This window comes from Haemaphysalis longicornis, unplaced genomic scaffold (assembly GCF_048455015.1).
Source record: "Haemaphysalis longicornis isolate Haplotype H1 unplaced genomic scaffold, Haemaphysalis longicornis Haplotype H1 scaffold_5, whole genome shotgun sequence".
NCBI lineage: Eukaryota > Metazoa > Arthropoda > Arachnida > Ixodida > Ixodidae > Haemaphysalis > Haemaphysalis longicornis.
In genome coordinates this window covers 208,718,697-208,736,753 of record NW_027526385.1, presented here as the reverse complement: position 1 = coordinate 208,736,753, position 18,057 = coordinate 208,718,697, and the positions used below count along the sequence as shown (strand labels likewise).

Here is an 18,057-nt window from a genome sequence, read left to right as displayed (position 1 = left end):
AGTGGCACCCATAGGAGCAGGCAAATGCATTGGCACAACACTTCGAACACGTCTCAAGCTCTTCACATTACACAAGCACATTTACACAGTACAAAAAGTCAGCCGAGCGCAAGTCGATACGCGACAACAAGCAATCAAATGACTCCTATAACTTTCCACTCTCTCTTAACAAGCTCATGACTGCGTCGGCTGGTTACAAATCTCCGCGCCAGGTGCAGATAACATTACGTACAGCATGATCAAACACCTTCACACAGACACAATCTATACTCTTCTGTTTTAATTTAACAGAATATGGCATGCTGGGTACTTTCCTAAGGCATGGAAACAGGCTATCGTTTTGCCACTGCTAAAACAGGGAAAGGATGTCTCCTGTGTTTCACGCTATCGTCCAATTGCCCTGACTAGCTGCTTGTGCAAGCTGTTCGAAAAAATGACCAACAGAAGTTTACTATAATTCCTGGAATACAATGGTATTTTTGACAGCTGCCAGGCAGGTTTTCTGTCGGGCACTCCAACAACAGGCAAACTTGTCGCTTTTGAATCCTATGCGAAAAATGCCTTTGTTAACAAACAGTTTTGTATGTCCATATTTTTTGATCTAGAAAAAGCTTATGCCACTGCCTGGCGCTACGGCATCCTGCGGGACCTAAAATATTTTGGTATTTGTGGGAATATGCTTAACACCATTGAAAGCTATCTGTCTGAACGAACATTCAAAGTGGGGGTCGGGGTTGCAGTATCCGCACTGCATACGCAACAAAACGGTGTTCCTCAAGGTGGGGTACTTAGTTGCAAATTTTTATAGCTAAGATGATCACACATGAAAAAGCTCTGCCCCGTACCATTTTTTGCTCCATTTACGTGGATGACGTTCATATCAGTTTCCGGTCATGTAACCTGTCAATCTGCGAACTGCAGTTACAACTCGCCACACAAAGGCTAGTAAAATGGGCCGATGATAATGGCTTTAAGCTAAATCCTCAAAAGAGAACATGTTTCATATTTGCCAAGAGGCGTGATATTCATCCTGCGCCCAACGTCCAGCTTAATTGAGTAGCGATGCCCTTGAAGAAGGAACACAAGATTTTAGGGATTGTGCTAGATGAAAAGCTGTCATTTATTCCACATATAAAGCTATTGAAAATAAAATGCATAAAGGCAATGAATATCTTAAAAGTCCTAACCCACCACTCCTACGGTGAATACAAGATTTGGCTGCTGCGTCTCTACAACAGTTTAGCGAAGTCGCGGTTTGACTATGGGAGGGTAGTATACGGGTCAGCTTCGAAAACCGCTATAAAAATGCTTTATCCTGTTCTGCACCTCGGCCTTCGCCTTTCGTCTGGAGCCTTCCGAGCGAGTCCTGCACAAAGCCTGAATGTGGAATGTGATCCGTGGTGCATTGAAGACCAGCGCTTATACAAAGACCTATTGTATGCATCAACGAGTCAGTAACGAGGACACTAGCTCCTTGTCAGCTTGATCGGATCCCCGCTCTGCTCAGGTGCCATGCCTGGTTTGAGCGCTGCATCGCCTTCTGCCGAGCAATTCTGCCCGGAGGGTCAAGTGGTCTTCGGTGGCGGCATGCACCTGGACGTTCCTATCGCCCCCGTGCGCGATAGGTGCGACGTGTCCACCCGTGTGCCTTACCGAAGTTTCCACTCCACGCCCTCCTTCAACGCAGTCATCGATCATCCAATCATCGCCAACGGACGGCATGTGATGTCCCACAGCGAAGCTATAAAGCAACCGGCCATCAGCTTCAGCTTCAGTGGTCATAGTGGCTGCAACGAGTACACTATGCTAAAACGATGCCTCTTTTGAATCAGCTCCTTGTCAGCATGATCGGATCACCGCTCTGCGAAAGTGCCATTCCTGGTTTAAGCGCTGCATCGCCTTCTGTCGTGCAATTCTGCCTGGAGGGTCATGTGGTCATAGGTGGCGGCATGCACCTGGACGTTCCTACCGCCCCCGTTCGTGATAGTTGCGACGTGTCCACCCGTGTGCCTTACAGAAGTTTCCACTCCACGCCCTCCTTAAACGCAGTCATCGATCATCCAATCATCGCCAACGCACGGCATGTGAAGTCCCGCAGCAAAACTCTAAAGAAACCGGCCATCACCTTCAGCTTCAGTGGGCATAGTGGCAGCAAGGAGGACACTATGCTAAAACGAAGCCTTTTTTTGACGCTGGAATGTTACTTTCCCGACGCGTACGTAGTCCGTCGCGATGACGGTTTTTTATTGCTGCTGTTCTGCCCACAAGCGTTTGTTTTATCATGTTATGAAGCAGTGTCTTTCTTTAACATTTTTTTGTTGTGTGGTGACGTCGAACTTAATCCCGGCACCCAAACCTGCGCCTGGAACTAAATAACGAGTACCTAGCACTCGCCCGCTACTCGTTCCTTTAGCAATTCTATTTCGACCCCTGAGCTCGGTGCACGTTCCCGAATAGCTGATTGTACTATATCAGACAAACCTGATGTCGTGGCTATGCTTTCACAACTGCTGGCTACTCAGCAGCAAATCGCAAGTGATATTGCTGAAATTAAGCTCCGTTTTGACAACCAATTTGATGCACTCGAGTGTATAGTATGTGCTTTGGAAAAAACTTCCTCACGTTCCAACTCCAACTCTGCTTCTGTCGGGTCGGCAAATCATTCACTCCCGAACTCACTCCCAAATTGATGATCTTGAAAATCACGGCGTCCTTCTGTCACGGCGCAACAATCTTGTAATTTATGGGCTGAAAGAGGAAGCCTTCGAAAACGGTGATTGTTTGGCAACTAGGATTCAGTCGTTTTTTACTGGAATGCTGCACATTGAATGTCCTCAGATTGAACGTTGTCACCGACTCGGTAGACAGCAAATACATCGTTCCCGTCCTGTTACACTTAAGCTCCTTGATTATCGGGATAAAATGACCATATTTAAGAACGTTGCAAAGCTTAAGGAAACTAAAATTTATAATGAATATTTCTCTCCACGAGTTCGTGCTCTGCGTAGGAAAATGTGGGATGCCGTTGCTCGTTTTCGTGATATAGGGTGTTCTACTAGTTTGAGGTTTGATTACATTTTAATAAACGACGCTCGGTACTGCTGGGATGAAACACTGAATTCCCTTGTCAAAGCACCTAGTTTGCCAAATATTTCCGATGAGATGCCCTCCTCGGCTGCATCCTGTTCGGAACTTTGTTCCTCTCCTGGTGAACCTTCCCCGGCAGCAGCGCCTGTTGTCCCGGCAGGAATGAAAATTTCGTCCTTCTAAATTTAAACGCTAGGAGCGTAATAAAAAATTACCTAGCCTTCTCTGCCTTGTTTCAGCGTATTCGCCTCACGTCATCGGTATAACGGAAACGTGGCTACATGATGGTATTCTTGAATCCGAGTTCATTCCCCCAGGATACACAGCAGTTCGTACCGATACACTCTTGGGGAAAGGGGGTGGCGTTGCTCTTGCGACACCGAGTCTGGTTGGTCAAGATTTGCCTCGAAAAATGTGCAATTGTGGTTAGCGTTCTTATCAGCCTCCCGCATCGAGTATTGAAACAGTACAGATTCCTAATAACTTTATGTACGAGCGCAATTTTTGTGCATCGAACTTCATTTTCATGGGGGATTTTAACGCCCCAGGAATCCACTGGCCTTCTCTTAGGTGTAATGGTCGCCAAATATAACAATTGCAGAGAACTTATAGACTTCACAGTCTTTTTACAGGCTAAACTCAAATTGTTCATGGTGCCACCAGGTTGAATGCTGTTCTCGATCTCGCATTTTTAAGCTCCGCCCTTTCAAATAAAGGCTTTAACTCCAAAATATTTGATGGCCTGTCCAACCATCAGGCTGTTCTCATTTCCCTCGCTTGCGTAGTTTATAAACCACGATATGTTTTCACTTCGTTTCCTGAGTTTGAACTTGCGAATGACCTTTCTGTTTTAGACGCTTTGGCCGATGCGTACGATAGTTTTGTGCTACTCAGCGCTTCAGGAGACATTGATACATTAACTAGCACTTTTGAAAAGCTAGTAAAATCCTACATTTCGGAGTTTATCCCTAGAGGAACTAAAAAAAACACTGATGTTCCCTGGAGGAACCATTAGGTTTTACACTTATCGCGTAAAGTTGGGAGACTTTGGCGCGGCAAATCTTCTAGCAATCCAGATAATATTATCAGGTTTACTGAGTCCGAGAGGGAACTTTGAGAGCAGCAAAATATAGCTAAAGATTTCGTTTTTCGTGTTCAACCTCAGAGTTTACTATCCGACAATCCCCGCAAGTTCTGGCGCTCGGTACGGCCCTCGATGCTTCCTGCAATACTTTCAAAATAAACGAAAGAATCATTGTGATTCTGTGGAAATTTCGAGCATTTTTAACTCGTTCTTTCAGTCTGTCTTGACAGTTTACAATCTAGTTGTTCCTTCTTTTTTCACCTCGAATCCAACGTATCCAATGAGCGATGTAGTTATCACTGAAGAGGGCGTGCTAAATCTTATACCTAATTTAAACACATAAAAAATATAATGAACCCGATGGTATTCCTAACATGTTTGTCGTTCGCTACTTTCTTTGGACCTCTCAATACCTTACTACAATTTTTATTAAATCCGTAAAACCTGGTACTGTTCTTAGAAATTCGAAAAACGGCAAAATAGTACCTTTAAAAATCTGGTGACAAGCACGTTTTCAGCAATTACAAGCCCATCTCTCTTACTCCTATTCCTGCAAGCTATTAGAGCACATTATATGCAAACATATTATTTCATTTCTCGAATCTAATGATCTGTTGTCTAACTTCCAACATGAATTCAGACGAAGTTATAGTACTGCTACGGAATTAACGGAATTCGACATTACTAGTAACATGGACATTGGTAATCCGGTTGACGCACTATTTATTGACTTTTCGAAAGTGTTAGACACTGTACTTTACTCCAAATTACTATATAATATAAACACGATATTAAACAACCCGCAACTAGTTACTTGAATTTCTAATTTTCTCTCTGAGCGCTCACAATACGTTTTTTTTAACTCAACTGACTCCGACATTGTTAATGTTAGTTCAGGCGTTCCACAAGGTTCTGTACTTGGCCTGTTACGGTTTCTACTGTACATAAACGATTTGCCGAATACTGTTGCCTGTAAAATTCGTCTTTACGTGGATGATTGTGTTTTGTGTGAAGCTATTGACTCTCCTGAAGCTTATCATCGTAAAAATGACTCATACTAAATTTTGTGAAAGGTGTGCAACCTTGCTAAAGAATAACAGTTTTAACAAATCCGTGCTTATGTCTTTCACAAATAATAAGTCCCCTTCCTGCTTCACGTACTCGTTTAAAAGTTCCACCTTAAAAAAGTAACAGAATACAAATATCTTGGTGTTGTTGTTTCCAGCAATCTATCTCTGTCTCAGCATATTAGCTTTATCTGCAAAAAATCTTTAAAAAATTAGGTGATTTAAGACGAGCACTGTCCCGATCCCCAAAAAGCACTAAATTACTAAGGTAAACAACACTTATTCGTCCTGTACTTGACTACGCATGCCCCGTATGGAACGCCCACAATCAGGGTGAAATCGATAGAATTGAGGCCATTCAAAAAAGGCTGTGGCTAGCGTTCCGCCCAGGCGGAACGATATACAAGTGCTAAAGGTCCGTCCATACGGAACGGGGCGCTGCGGGTTATCCTTCCATTTAGACGGAATACAACTGAGAGCTTAGCGTTCCATCCAAACGGAGCCGGCGTGAAATTTGTACAGTTCCGTCAAGACGAAAGCAAAAACCGGCGGATGAGACGCCGTGCTCTGTCTTCAGATTTGGTGTCGGGGTTGCGCCTCGGATAATCTCAGTATTTTACCGGGTTCGATTCCCCCTGGACATGCTTGTTTTTTTTTTGCGTTGTTGCGCCAGCCTTTTGCAACTGGTAAATTCTTGCCCACTTTACAATTGACGCTGGCAGAGCAGTCGGTTTTGATTTCGCAGTCATCCGGCTGCTCAGCTACCGCTCAATACAGCCAAGGCCGACGTGTTCATCGCCAGAGTTCCTATCACCTCTAGATCGTAATGGTGATTCGGTGATTCGTAACGGTGACCGGTTGGGTAAAAATCAACAAAACGCAAGTAAGCCGATCAAATGGAGCGTTTTCTACCCGCGAAAACGCGCCGCGCACGCCACAGGTGCGCTGACGCTGCAACGGAACTACCGGTACGCTGCCCGCGGCGCGGCCGGTGGCGGGAACATGGCGGCGGCTTCGGCCGAGAAGTGGCCTGTCATATTTCCACTCTTCTCCAGAATCCTGGAGAAGAGTGGGAATATCACAGGCTCATCAAGAATATGCAGGGGAAAAAATCAAGGCAGAGGGGGCCAATCGATGGAGAGGAAAAAAAACACCCAAAAGCTGGTGGAACAAAGAAATCAAGGCGACGATAGAGAGGCGTAAACAGGCGTTTAGGGAGCACAGGCAGGGCAAGAGGATGGGGAGACATCAGAAGGAGGTGGACCTAAAACGGAAGCAGTATAAGCAAATGAAACATTAGGTGCTGCAATTAGTGCAGGCGAAAATAAAGGGGGAAAGCGAGCGATGGGTAGCGCTAATACGAGGAAAGGGTAGAGACGCGCCCAAAAGGTTTTGGAACCATGTGCAGGCATTAGGAAAACGTACGAGTCCCACAGAAGGTGGTACTATAGAAAACGAGGCGGGGCAGATGGTCAAGGGAGAGGAAGCATTGCCATACCTACACAAAATCATCACGGAGAAGTTCCCTAAGGTGGATGAAGAGGTCCTGCAGCGACACAGAGATGTCGCGGCGGGTAGGCCGGAATGTCAGGAAATAGATGGGGAAAAGCCGAAATGAAAAAGATCAGAGGAAAAAGGTCCCCAAGAATACCGCGGCAGGCACGGATCGGATACCGATAGAGGTGATTAACCAGTTAGGACCAAAGAGCAAGGGAGAGCTACTGCAGGCCATCAGAACAAGGGTAGAAGAAAAGGCAATACCGGCCGCGTGGCAAATGAGCACGATGAATAGTGTACAAGGGCAAAGGAGTCAGGACAAACCCTAGCTCGCATAGGCCAGTAACCGTCGCGTCAGTGCTGTACAGGTTAGCAATGCAGGCAGTGAAGTTTGAACTAGAGAAGTGGGTGGAAGAAAATATTATATTCGGGGAGCTTCAAAATGAGTTTCGAAAGGACAGAAGACTATACGACAACTTATTCGTTGTAAGCCAATGCATAGAGGTGGCGAAGATGCAAAACCGACGTTTGTGGTTAGCCTTTCTCGAAAATAAATCGGCGTACGGTAATGTAGACAAGGAGCGGCTTTGGAGTAGCCTGGAGGACGAGCGATTTTGGGCAGAATTTATAAGGTTACTCAGGGAACTATACCGGGAGAACCAAGTGCAAATAGTGTGGTAGGGGTTAACATACAATAGGCCTGCATACACCTACAAGGGTTTGAAACAAGGATGTCCTCTCTCTCCGCTGCTGTTTATGATCTACATGGCGGGCTGGGGTTCGACTTATCCTACATGAAAAACGGGAAGGTGGTGGAACAACGGGTTCCAGGAATAATGTATGCAGTCCACATATTGTTGATTGCGGACAACCGGACAACTGTGCAGGGCTTGATGGATATATGCGGTGAAGAAGCGACGCACCTAGGGCTATAATTTAGCAGAGAAAAATCGAGCACCATGGTCTTTAATGACGGCGAGGAGCACAAAACAGTATCAGTGCAGCAAGTAGAAGTACCATTGGTGAAAGAGTATAATTACTTAGGAGTATGGCTGAACAACAGCGAAGATTACAAGCAGGCGCATGAGGCTCACTTCAAGAAAGGAAGAGAGAATGCAGCTGTAATGAAGCATAGAGCCCTCTGGGGATACAGCAAATACGAGGTGCTAAAGGGAGTCTGAAAAGGGTTCATGGTACCAGGTTTAACTTTCGCTAATTCGGTACTGTGCATGAAGCCAGAGACCGAAGCGGGCCTGGAAGTAAATCAGAGGGCGGTAGGAAGATTGGCCCTAGGGGCCCACAGCAAAACTACAAATGAAGCGGTACAAGGGGATATGGGCTGTGTAGAAAATAAAGGTGGAATGGGTGGTTGAGACAAGCGAAGGCAGGGGGCGCGGCACGATCAGAAGATGAAGATCGGCCGCGCTCGCGTGCTCGAGCTTGAGTGTTCCGTGACCACCACGAGAACCGGACGTCTGGGTCCTGCTTTCCTTGCTTGATCCGCCATACGCTGGTGCCGAAAACCCGCCCAGGCTTCCGGTTCCTTCCTTCATGGAGCACGAACGCCGAGTTCGGGGGTCCCTGCGCGCCGCCATCACGAAGGCGATCGCCGCGCTTGACGCTCTCCTCGAGGATCCCGCTGCCCCCGAGACCCGAATTCAGGGCTACGTCACCCTACTTACTGAGAAGCAGACAGAGCTCCGCGCCCTGGACGCCAAGATCCAGGCTCAACTCTCGGACGAAGCCTTTCAGGCGGACTACGCCACAGCATGGGACTACGAGCACAGCATTTGCGAAATTCGGGCCCGCGTGCACACCGCCCGATCATCGCCTTCTGCCGTCTCCGGTCCCTCGAGCTCCGCTGCTGGTGGACATACGCAAGATCCAAGGGTGAGCGAATCCACGGCTCCTCCCGCCGTGCCAGTTCCCCGCGTCGCCCTCCCCAAGCTGCAGATTGCACCATTCTCTGGGGACCGTCGCGATTGGCAGGGATTCTGGGAACAATTCGACGCCACCATCCATGCAAACCAACACTTGACGAAAATCGATAAATTCAAGTACCTCCGCTCGTACATGATCGGCCCCGCTAAGACCGCGATTGAGGGCATCAGGCTTGCGGAGGATGGATACGACGCTGCGATCAAGATCCTTAAAGACCGTTTTGGTCGCAGAGACCTATTGATGGCGGATCATGTCGATGCCCTCCTCGCCATAACTCCGGTGAAGACCTCTGCGGACGTCGCGGGGCTGCGGCGCTTGCATGACGACATCAGCTTTCGCCTAAACGCTTTGGAGGCACTAGGCATCGCGCCCGACCGGTACGCCGTCATAATCCACCGGGTCCTGCTGAAGGCGTTGCCGCATGACATCGCTCTTCTTTACCGGCAATGGATGAAGGAATCAGCCGCGAATGAGGTGAACGGGGATGCCAAGCAAGTTCAGGAGATCTTGGATTTCCTCCGTATTCAGGTGCAAATTCGGGAAGAAGGGTACATGGACAGCACCGGTCCTCAGGTTCGACGCCCTCCAGCACCCCGGCCGACACCGCATGAGGAGTTTTCTCCACCGTCAGCCGCAGCGCTACATGCGGAGTCATCGCCGCCTCCTCGTGGTGACTGTTGCCCCCTTTGTGACGGGCGAGGCCATTGGATCGCGCAATGCACCGCGAATGTGCCACCAGAGGAGAAGCGACGGCGACTGCAAGCAGGAAGACACTGCTTCCGGTGCGGCAAGCAGAATCACATTGCACGTGCTTGCCAGACTGCTAGAACGTTGTCCTGCAGCCGCTGTTCACGCCGGCATCTAACGTCACTCTGCGACGTGGCTCAGCCAGGTTCCGCGCACGCTACCAGGTCGTCCCACTCGTCTGGTCAAGGGGGCCCGCCCACAGTGCCCAAACCGTCACATGCGGCATCGTCGGTGGTTACAGCGTCAACTAGAAGCACACGGCCCACTCCAGTCTACCTGCAGACTTGCCGCGCATGGGCGACGGGTCCCAACGGTCAGCTTCTGGTGAGGGTTCTGCTAGACACGGGCAGCCAGCGGACGTTCGTTCGGCGTGACGTTTCGCGCGCTCTGGGCTACTCCGTTGAAGGCGTCGAGGACCTCAAGCTGGTCACATTCGGCAAGAGCCACCACGCAGCAGCGGAGAAGTATCCTCGCGTGTCAGTCACGGTGGCCAGCCAGAATAACGGCAAGCAGGTGGTCATCGACGCCCTTGAGGTCCCAAGTATCTGCGTCGTTACGAGTCCCCCAATCACCGATGACACGCTTAGACTGATGCACGACCATGGTCTTTTCGCCGCTGACACTTCGCCCGCGTCGGCTTATATGGATGACCACATCAGCATTCTAATTGGGTCAGATTTCTACTGGAAAGTTACCTCGGGGAACATTTCACGGCTGACTCCGCACCTGACCGCCGTCGAAACAATGTTCGGCTGGACTCTCCAGGGTGCACACTGCGACGAAACTGGCTGGACTTCGGGATCATCTAGTGCTTTATTCCTGGCCCACATGGAGCCCTCGCTGGATGACGCAGCGGCAGATAACGAGTTATCGTCACTGTGGCGACTGGATGCTATCGGGATCAAAGAAAGACCTGATGCGTCAGTGCTGGACCGCGCGGCCATAGAGCAATTCGAGAGCGACGTGAGGAAGAATGGCGCGCGGTACGAGGTTCCACTCATGATCCAGGAGCCAGGGCTGGACGCCAGCGCTGACAACTATAGGCTCGCAGAACAGCGGTTGCGTGTGCAGATGCGGCGCTTTCGTGGTCAGCCTGAGCTGCTGTCCCGGTACGACAACGCAATCCGGACGTATTTCAACGACGGCCACGCCGAACGAGTTCCCGAGCATGACGGCGACCAATGCTCGACAACCAGGTACTACATGCCGCATCACGGTGTGGTTCGTCGGGACGCCGTCACAACTAAGCTAAGGGTGGTCTTCGATGCCTCGTCACATGTTTCGGGGCAACCTTCGCTGAACAGCATGCTCTGTAAGGGGCCCAAGTTGGATGCGGACCTGCTAAGGCTCATTCTTAAATTCAGGTGCTATCCCGTGGTCATGGTCGCAGATATAAAGAAGGCCTACCTCCAGATGATTGTTCGGGAACAGGACAGGGACGCGCTACGTTTTTTGTGGGTCGAGCGCCTTCCTACACCGAAGGAGCCCTTTCCTCCAGTAGTGAAGTGGCGAATGACACGGGTTCCTTTTGGTGCGAGATCGAGTCCATTTTTGCTCGCCGCCACTTTGCACCATCATCTGCGAGTCTCACAAAAGTTTCCGGACACCGCCGCCATCTTGCGAGAGTCTTTCTATGTCGACGACCTCATCATTGGCATGGACAACGTCGACCGAGCTCATCAGATATATTCGGAAGCAAGGGCTGTAATGGCCGAAGCCGGAATGGAGCTCCGAAAATGGGCTTCCAACATCTCTTTCCTGCGGGACTTGTTCATAAGAGATAAGCTCGCATTGGAGGATGAAGGTGGCGACGCCACCACAATGAAAGTTCTCGGGGTGAGCTGGAACCGCATTGACGACACGCTGCTCATCAGCACAGGAAACGTGGCCGCGTTTATCAACGCAAAGCCCACCACCAAGCGAACCCTGCTACAAACATTTGCAAGAATCTACGATCCCCTAGGCTTCTTGGCACCATTCACGGTCCGGGCGAAGGTTAGATTTCAAGATTTATGGAAGATGCGGCACCCATGGGACAGTCCTCTACGACGTGAGCAACTCACCGCCTGGAAAACATGGTGCTCCGAATTAACCGAGCTGCAACACCTTTGTTTGCCACGAAACGTATCAGACGACCAAGGTTACCCGGAGCAGTCCATAGAAATCCACTTCTTCGCGGACGCTAGCCCGCGAGCATATGGCACAGCTGTCTTCGTCCGCCGACGCTCCGCGCATGGTGACCCGTTTGAGGCAAATCTGCTGATCAGCAAAGGTCGTGTGGCCCCTATCAAGGCGACGACGTTGCCTCGCCTCGAGCTCCTTGCCTGCCTCATCGCAGCGCGCCTTTACAACTACCTAATGCGAGTTCCTGGCCTATCAGCCACACGTGGGTTCTTCTGGTCGGACGCGCAGATTGCCCTGCACTGGATATGCGGGGAACCTAGCCGGTGGCCACCCTTCGTCCGAAATCGCGTCGAAGAGATCCAGCGCCTGACCAAGGGATGCAGATGGGGGCATTGCAGCAGCAAGGACAATCCTGCCGACCTCATCACACGCGGAATAAGTGCAACAGTCCTCAGAACCTCAGAGCTTTGGTGGCATGGACCATCATGGATCGCCCACACAGAAAACCTGTGGCCATTGAACCAGCCCCAGGAAGTCGCTGACTTCGTCGACCTGTCACCAGCCTTGGCGTCATCTTGCCCTGTGGGGTCTTCGCCACCAGAACCACTATGCCAAATTTCAGATTACAGCCGCTACTCACGGCTACTTAGAGTGACGGCCTGGGTTCGACGCTTCGTAAACAACGCTTTACCGCAACGTCCATCGATGAGCGGGCCACTGGTTGCTAACGAAGTCCAAGAAGCCGAACTGTACTGGATTCTCCAGGTACAGCAGGAAGCATTCCCCCAAGACCGGGAAGCTCTATCGAACAGGCAGCTTGGTGTGGGGACTTCCCGACTGCTTCGTCTACAGCCCTTTTTGGACTCCGCTGGCGTTATCCGCGTGGGGGGACGACTACACTGCTTACAATCTCCTTTCGAAGTGCGACATCCGATCATTCTGCCCGGAAAGAACGATTTAACCCGGCTGCTTATTCTGGCAACCCACGAGCGCCTGTTGCATGCTGGAACAGAGGCCACGCTCACAGAGATCCGCCAGCGCTATTGGATCATTCGAGGACGCCAGACAGTGAAGAAAGCCCTCCACCAGTGCTTGCCGTGCCGAAGGCGCAGGCTGACACCGGAGACAGCACCGACGGCACCATTACCGCGTGACCGCATAACGGAAACAAGCCCGTTTTCTATTGTGGGCGTCGACTTCTGCGGTCCTCTGTACTGCCGTACCAACGACCCTTCCAAAGTCAAAACATATGTCGCCGTATTCTCGTGCGGCGTCACGCGGGCTCTACACCTGGAATTGACGACGGGGATGACAGCGTCAAGTTTCTTGCTCGCCTTCAGGCGCTTCATTGCTCGCCGCGGAATACCTGCCACGGTATACTCCGATAACGCCCTCGCTTTTAAACACTTTGCGAAGTACTTCCACTCCCTCACCGACGCCACACTCCAAGATTTCTGCAGCGGACAGCGCATTGTTTGGAAATTCAACGTAGAGAAGGCACCGTGGTGGGGCGGCTGGTGGGAACGAGTGATTCGGACAACGAAAGAGACGCTGAGACGTACCCTTGGGCGCAACTCTCTGACAGCTGAGGAACTGGCAACCACGTTGTGTGAAGTGGAGGCGGTTATCAACAGCCGGCCCTTGACGTACCTGACCACGGATGCCGACGGACCTCATCCCATAACGCCGGCTCACTTCTGGCTCGGCAAGCCGAACACGTGCCTCCCCCAGAACCTCGGGCCATTCGAGCCATCGTCGACAAGCTCCGAGTTGACACGCCGCTGGAGGCACCGACAGAACGTCACAAATCGCCTATGGCAAAGATGGCGGAATGAATACCTGCTGCTTCTGCGGTCCGCTCACGAAGCGCCCTCACATCCGTTACACCAACTCGCAGTCGGAGACGTGGTTGTAGTGCACGATGAAAGATACGCCCCAACGTTTTGGAGACTCGGCCGTGTGGCCAAGTTGCTATCCGGACGCGACGGAATCGCCCGCTCCTGTGTACTCCGCCTGTCAACTGGTCAAGAAATCAGGCGGCCCATTCAACGGCTCTACTTCCTTGAAACTAACCCTTAGACTTCTTGGCGGGCCGGGGAGTGTGTAGAAAATAAAGGTGGAATGGGTGGTTGAGACAAGCGAAGGCAGGGGGCGCGGCACGATCAGAAGATGAAGATCGGCCGCGCTCGCGTGCTCGAGCTTGAGTGTTCCGTGACCACCACGAGAACCGGACGTCTGGGTCCTGCTTTCCTTGCTTGATCCGCCATAGGCTGGTCGTCTTTCGAGGCGAGTGAGGCGTAGAGCAAGATAAAGTTTGAGTAGCGACTTCATGACATGGAGGACGAAAAATGGGCCGCGAGGGTGTTTAAGTACCTGTATATGAGGAGCGTGGACACGCGGTGGAGACGGAGGACCCGGCAGCTGACTAAGCGGTACGGAAAGTCGGTAGGGGAAAGCGGGGTTTACTCAACAGTTAAAAAGCAGGTAAAGGCAGCAGAGACGACGAAGTGGGCACAGAGAATGGTAGCGAAAAAACCCTGGAGACTTATATGGCAGAAAAACGGGAATTTAAGGAGGAATTTTATGGCAATACGAGAGGCAGTGCGTTGCTCTTCGAGGCACGGGCAGGGTGCCTGAGAACCCGGCCATACACGGGTAGCTACAGGCAGCAGAATGAAACATGTGCATGCTTCGGCAGTAATCGGGAAAGTATAGATCATTTTGTCAGGAGCTGCACAAATACGGCTACCGCGGGGTGAGGGGGAGACGACGCTGGCGGAGGCTTTGGGATTTGGGGCGAGGGGGAAACTGAACTTCAAGGCCAAAGAGGTGACGAAGAGGCGACTGGGGTGGTCGTGGAGGAAAACTAGGGAAGGGATGGGTAACTTCTAACTTCTCATACGAATGAGAAGTTAGAACAGCGAGGGGATAAAAAGAGGGGTGGGGGCGATGAGTTTAAAGAAGAAAGGAGGGAGAGATGGGAGTGAGGAACCAAATCTATAGGTTAACTGGGAGTAGGGCAAGTAAACGTAATCAAACAGGCAAGTCGGTTGCTGACAACCGACGCCCCGATTCAAAAGGAAAGCCACTAATCATCATCATCATGGTGTCGGGAGCACGTGGGACCGCTCCTAAGCGCTCTCTAAAATGCAGCTCAAGACACGCACAAAGTTGCTTGAGCGGTAAGGGAGCTTATAATTTTACTACTACAAAACATCATCCGCAGAGCTAGTGAAAGCGCCCATGCAGTATCTGCCTGCCGGGGTGGTAGGCCTAAAAATCTCTGGCAGTCTATGCTGGTGGAGCCAACCGGCTGACTCGAGCGCTTCAAAACTGCCTCCATTAGGCGCGCGCCTCCCTAATGGCGCAAGTCGCAGGCTCCTCCCACTACCGCGCGCAACGCGTGTGATTTTCTGAGTGAGGCAGCAAGAAGACGCGGACGTCAAAAAATCGCACGCGGACCGCCGACGCCCATGAATCGTGAGCAAAAACTTGCGACTCGGTTCACGCTTAACTCCGTCAAACGGAACTGCAAGCCGCTACCTCGAATACGCCCGCTTCACAACAAGCAGCGAGGGCAGTCGTTCTTGATATTTACACAGCCGAACGAACCGCTTCCGCTCATTGACTAGCCAGAATAACCACTGATTAGTAATCACCATTACGAACTAGAGGTGATCGGAACTCTGGCGATAGACACGTCGGCCTTAGCAATATTGAGCGGTAGCGGAGCAGCCGGTTGAGTGTGAAATCAAGACCGACTACTGTCACCGCGTCAACTGTAACGTGGGCAAGAAATTAGCTGTTGCGTATTGCCGGCACAACAACGCAAAAAACATGTAATGGGGAAATCTAACCCGGTACAATACTGCCATTATCCGAGGCGCAACTCCCTACACCAAATCTGCAGACGGTGCACGGCGTCTAATCAGCCGGCTTTGCTTTCGTCTAGACAAAACTTTATAAATTTCACGCCGGCTTCGTCTGGACGGAACGCTAAGCTCTCAGTTGTATTCCGTCTGGACGGAAGGATAACCCGCAGCGCCCCGTTTCGTCTGGAGGGAACTTTACCACTTCTATATCGTTCCGTCTGGACGAAACGCTAGCCACAGCTTCAAAAAAAGCTATCAGATTTATTTGTAACCGCTATGCTAGCTACATTACACCTTCTCTTTCCCTGTCTTCTCTTGATCTCATCACACTACGCATGCGCCGACTAAAGGATTCCATGAAATTGCTTTACTGTTTTATTAACTCAGTATATCTCATGTCTGACAGTACCTACATCTCATTTGCCTCGCCGTTCATAACTAGAAGTAATCACCACCTTAATACCAAGCCTTGCCATTGTCGAACCAACGCATTCAAATTTGTTTTTTTCCTTTCACTGTCAAACTCTAGAATGAATTGTCCTGTGATGCTCGCTCCCTTCCGCTGGAAAATTGTTTGCTCTCCCTTGCTGATTTGCGTTAACTGTTGTTTTGTTTTTTTTTGGTCTGTTGATCTGTTTAATTGCTATTTTTTTTGGTGAATGCTCACTCCTGCCATAGACCCAAATTGGGGGCTGCAGTATGTATAAATAAAAAGAATAAAAAAACAATATCTGTAAAAAATCACCCTTCTTCGTTTATTGTCAATGACACCTCTGCCATGCACTCGTTTCTCAGTCGGCCCCCTATACCTATACCTTTTTCGTTGAGAGTAAAGTATAAGCTGAGGAGCTTGGGATTTCTTTTAGCGAGACTTATAAAACTTCGATCCCAGACCTTGTTGCTCCTTGGGAAATCTCCCCGGTTTCTAGTGATTTATCTTTGAGAGCCATTAAGAAAAGCACTGCACCAAGAAAACTAATCTTGCAGCACTTCCTAGACCTACGACATAAATATCCTTACACAACATTTTACAAAGATGCCTCCAAGTCCGCCCATTCTGTGTCATGCACTGCACATGACCAAATTTTGCTATCACAAAGACAATGAACAAAAATACTAGTATTTTTAGAGCTGAGGCACACGGCATTTTAACCACTGTGGAACACATTACAGAAACCAGATTACACAGTTCCATCATTTTTTACAAACTCCCTGAGTGTAGTACTTGCTCTTCATTCAGGAAAACCGACAAGAAACTTCATTTTAAACCGTCCTATCAAATCCATATTGTCCGCTTACGCTCTAAAATTGACTGTAGTAGTGGGCTGGGTACCTGGTCACAGCAGGATTTCGGGCAATAAAATTGCTGACCAGAATTCCGCTTGACGGCTCTCCGCAGTGTTGTAGATATCCCACATGTTCCCCAACTAGAAATAAAGCCACTAGTTTGAAGTATACTTCGGAGGCACTGGCATGTGCAGTGGGACACACAAATCTAAAACAAACTGCACATTATTAAACCACACATAGGGAATTACAACACAGAGAAACGGAACAGGTTCCCAGAAATATCAATATGCAGATTAAGAATAGGTCACACAACGCTACACACTCATATGTTTTAAACAGAACCCCACCACCATCTTGTGAGAAGTGGGGACTTAGATTTACGGTCCTCCCCGTATCGGCTGAATGCTTGGCATACCATGACGCAAAGAAACGACACTTTCCCGAACTATACACCTGCTCGATACCCTTACAGCTATCATTATTTTTATCTGATCAACCTCCGAACAGAAGTGAACGCCTTTTAGCCTGCCTCGCTGACATTGTATTTTTAGACCTCATCTCATGCGATGTGTGGCATCAGAGCCACCAAGCGCAAATAGTAATGGTGGTTCTGAGTGTTTTCATGGCGGGCCAGGGACGTCACTGGCATTCCTGTTATGTTATGTTATGCTATGTTAGGACGTTCCCAGCACACACCTAACCGTCGTCATTGTTACCTCTCACCTTATTAATTTTCGCTTTTTAGAGAAGGGCCATTTACACCCACACATACACTATTCTCATCAAGTCCATCACAATCATCCCCATGGTATTTTAAAAACAAATGTGATAAAACAAAAGTTATCTTAGCGCTCTTTGGCCTCAGACGCCCTTGCGTGAATACAATAGACATATTAGTAGTAGATTGCCCTCAGGTACTGCTTCACCTTCGGGATTTCAACACACCATACCCCAGGTGCGCCACCTCGTAGCCAGCGACTACTCCGCTGATGGACGGGCGTCAACAGGTTGGCTCCTGTCCTACGTGAAATAGGACTGTCGTATAGGTGCATCGAGAGGGTTTACAGGAGTCTTCCCTGCACCTTACCGCAACCGTCAGTGGTACGCGAATGACAATTACACATAAAAACTTTATTAAGGGAGAAGGTGTACCCAAAAGAAGAGAAAAAGCGCCAGCGTGGCATATACTTTGAGAAGAACTCCGCAACCGCACCCGCCATATTCTTGTCTTCTTTTTCATATCCGAGGCATCTCAGAGCGTGCTAACGCCACCCCCTTCCCCTGAGAAAGCCCGCGATCCCGCTGCAAGACTAGGAGTGCATGCACTGATGCGACTCGCATTGCGGCA

At 49.8% G+C, this 18,057-nt stretch overlaps 1 protein-coding gene across 1 annotated transcript in view; it reads left to right on the top strand.

Moving 5' to 3' along the window:
• The first annotated feature begins 1,512 nt into the window (after positions 1-1,512).
• The window catches only part of LOC144140087 (uncharacterized), an 88,712-nt gene continuing 72,167 nt past the window's right edge, over positions 1,513-18,057 (top strand). The window contains exons 1-2 of the mRNA XM_077672276.1: positions 1,513-1,718; positions 8,268-13,347. Coding sequence (XP_077528402.1) covers positions 1,513-1,718; positions 8,268-13,347 — 5,286 coding nt within the window. The remainder of the gene's footprint in view (positions 1,719-8,267; positions 13,348-18,057) is intronic.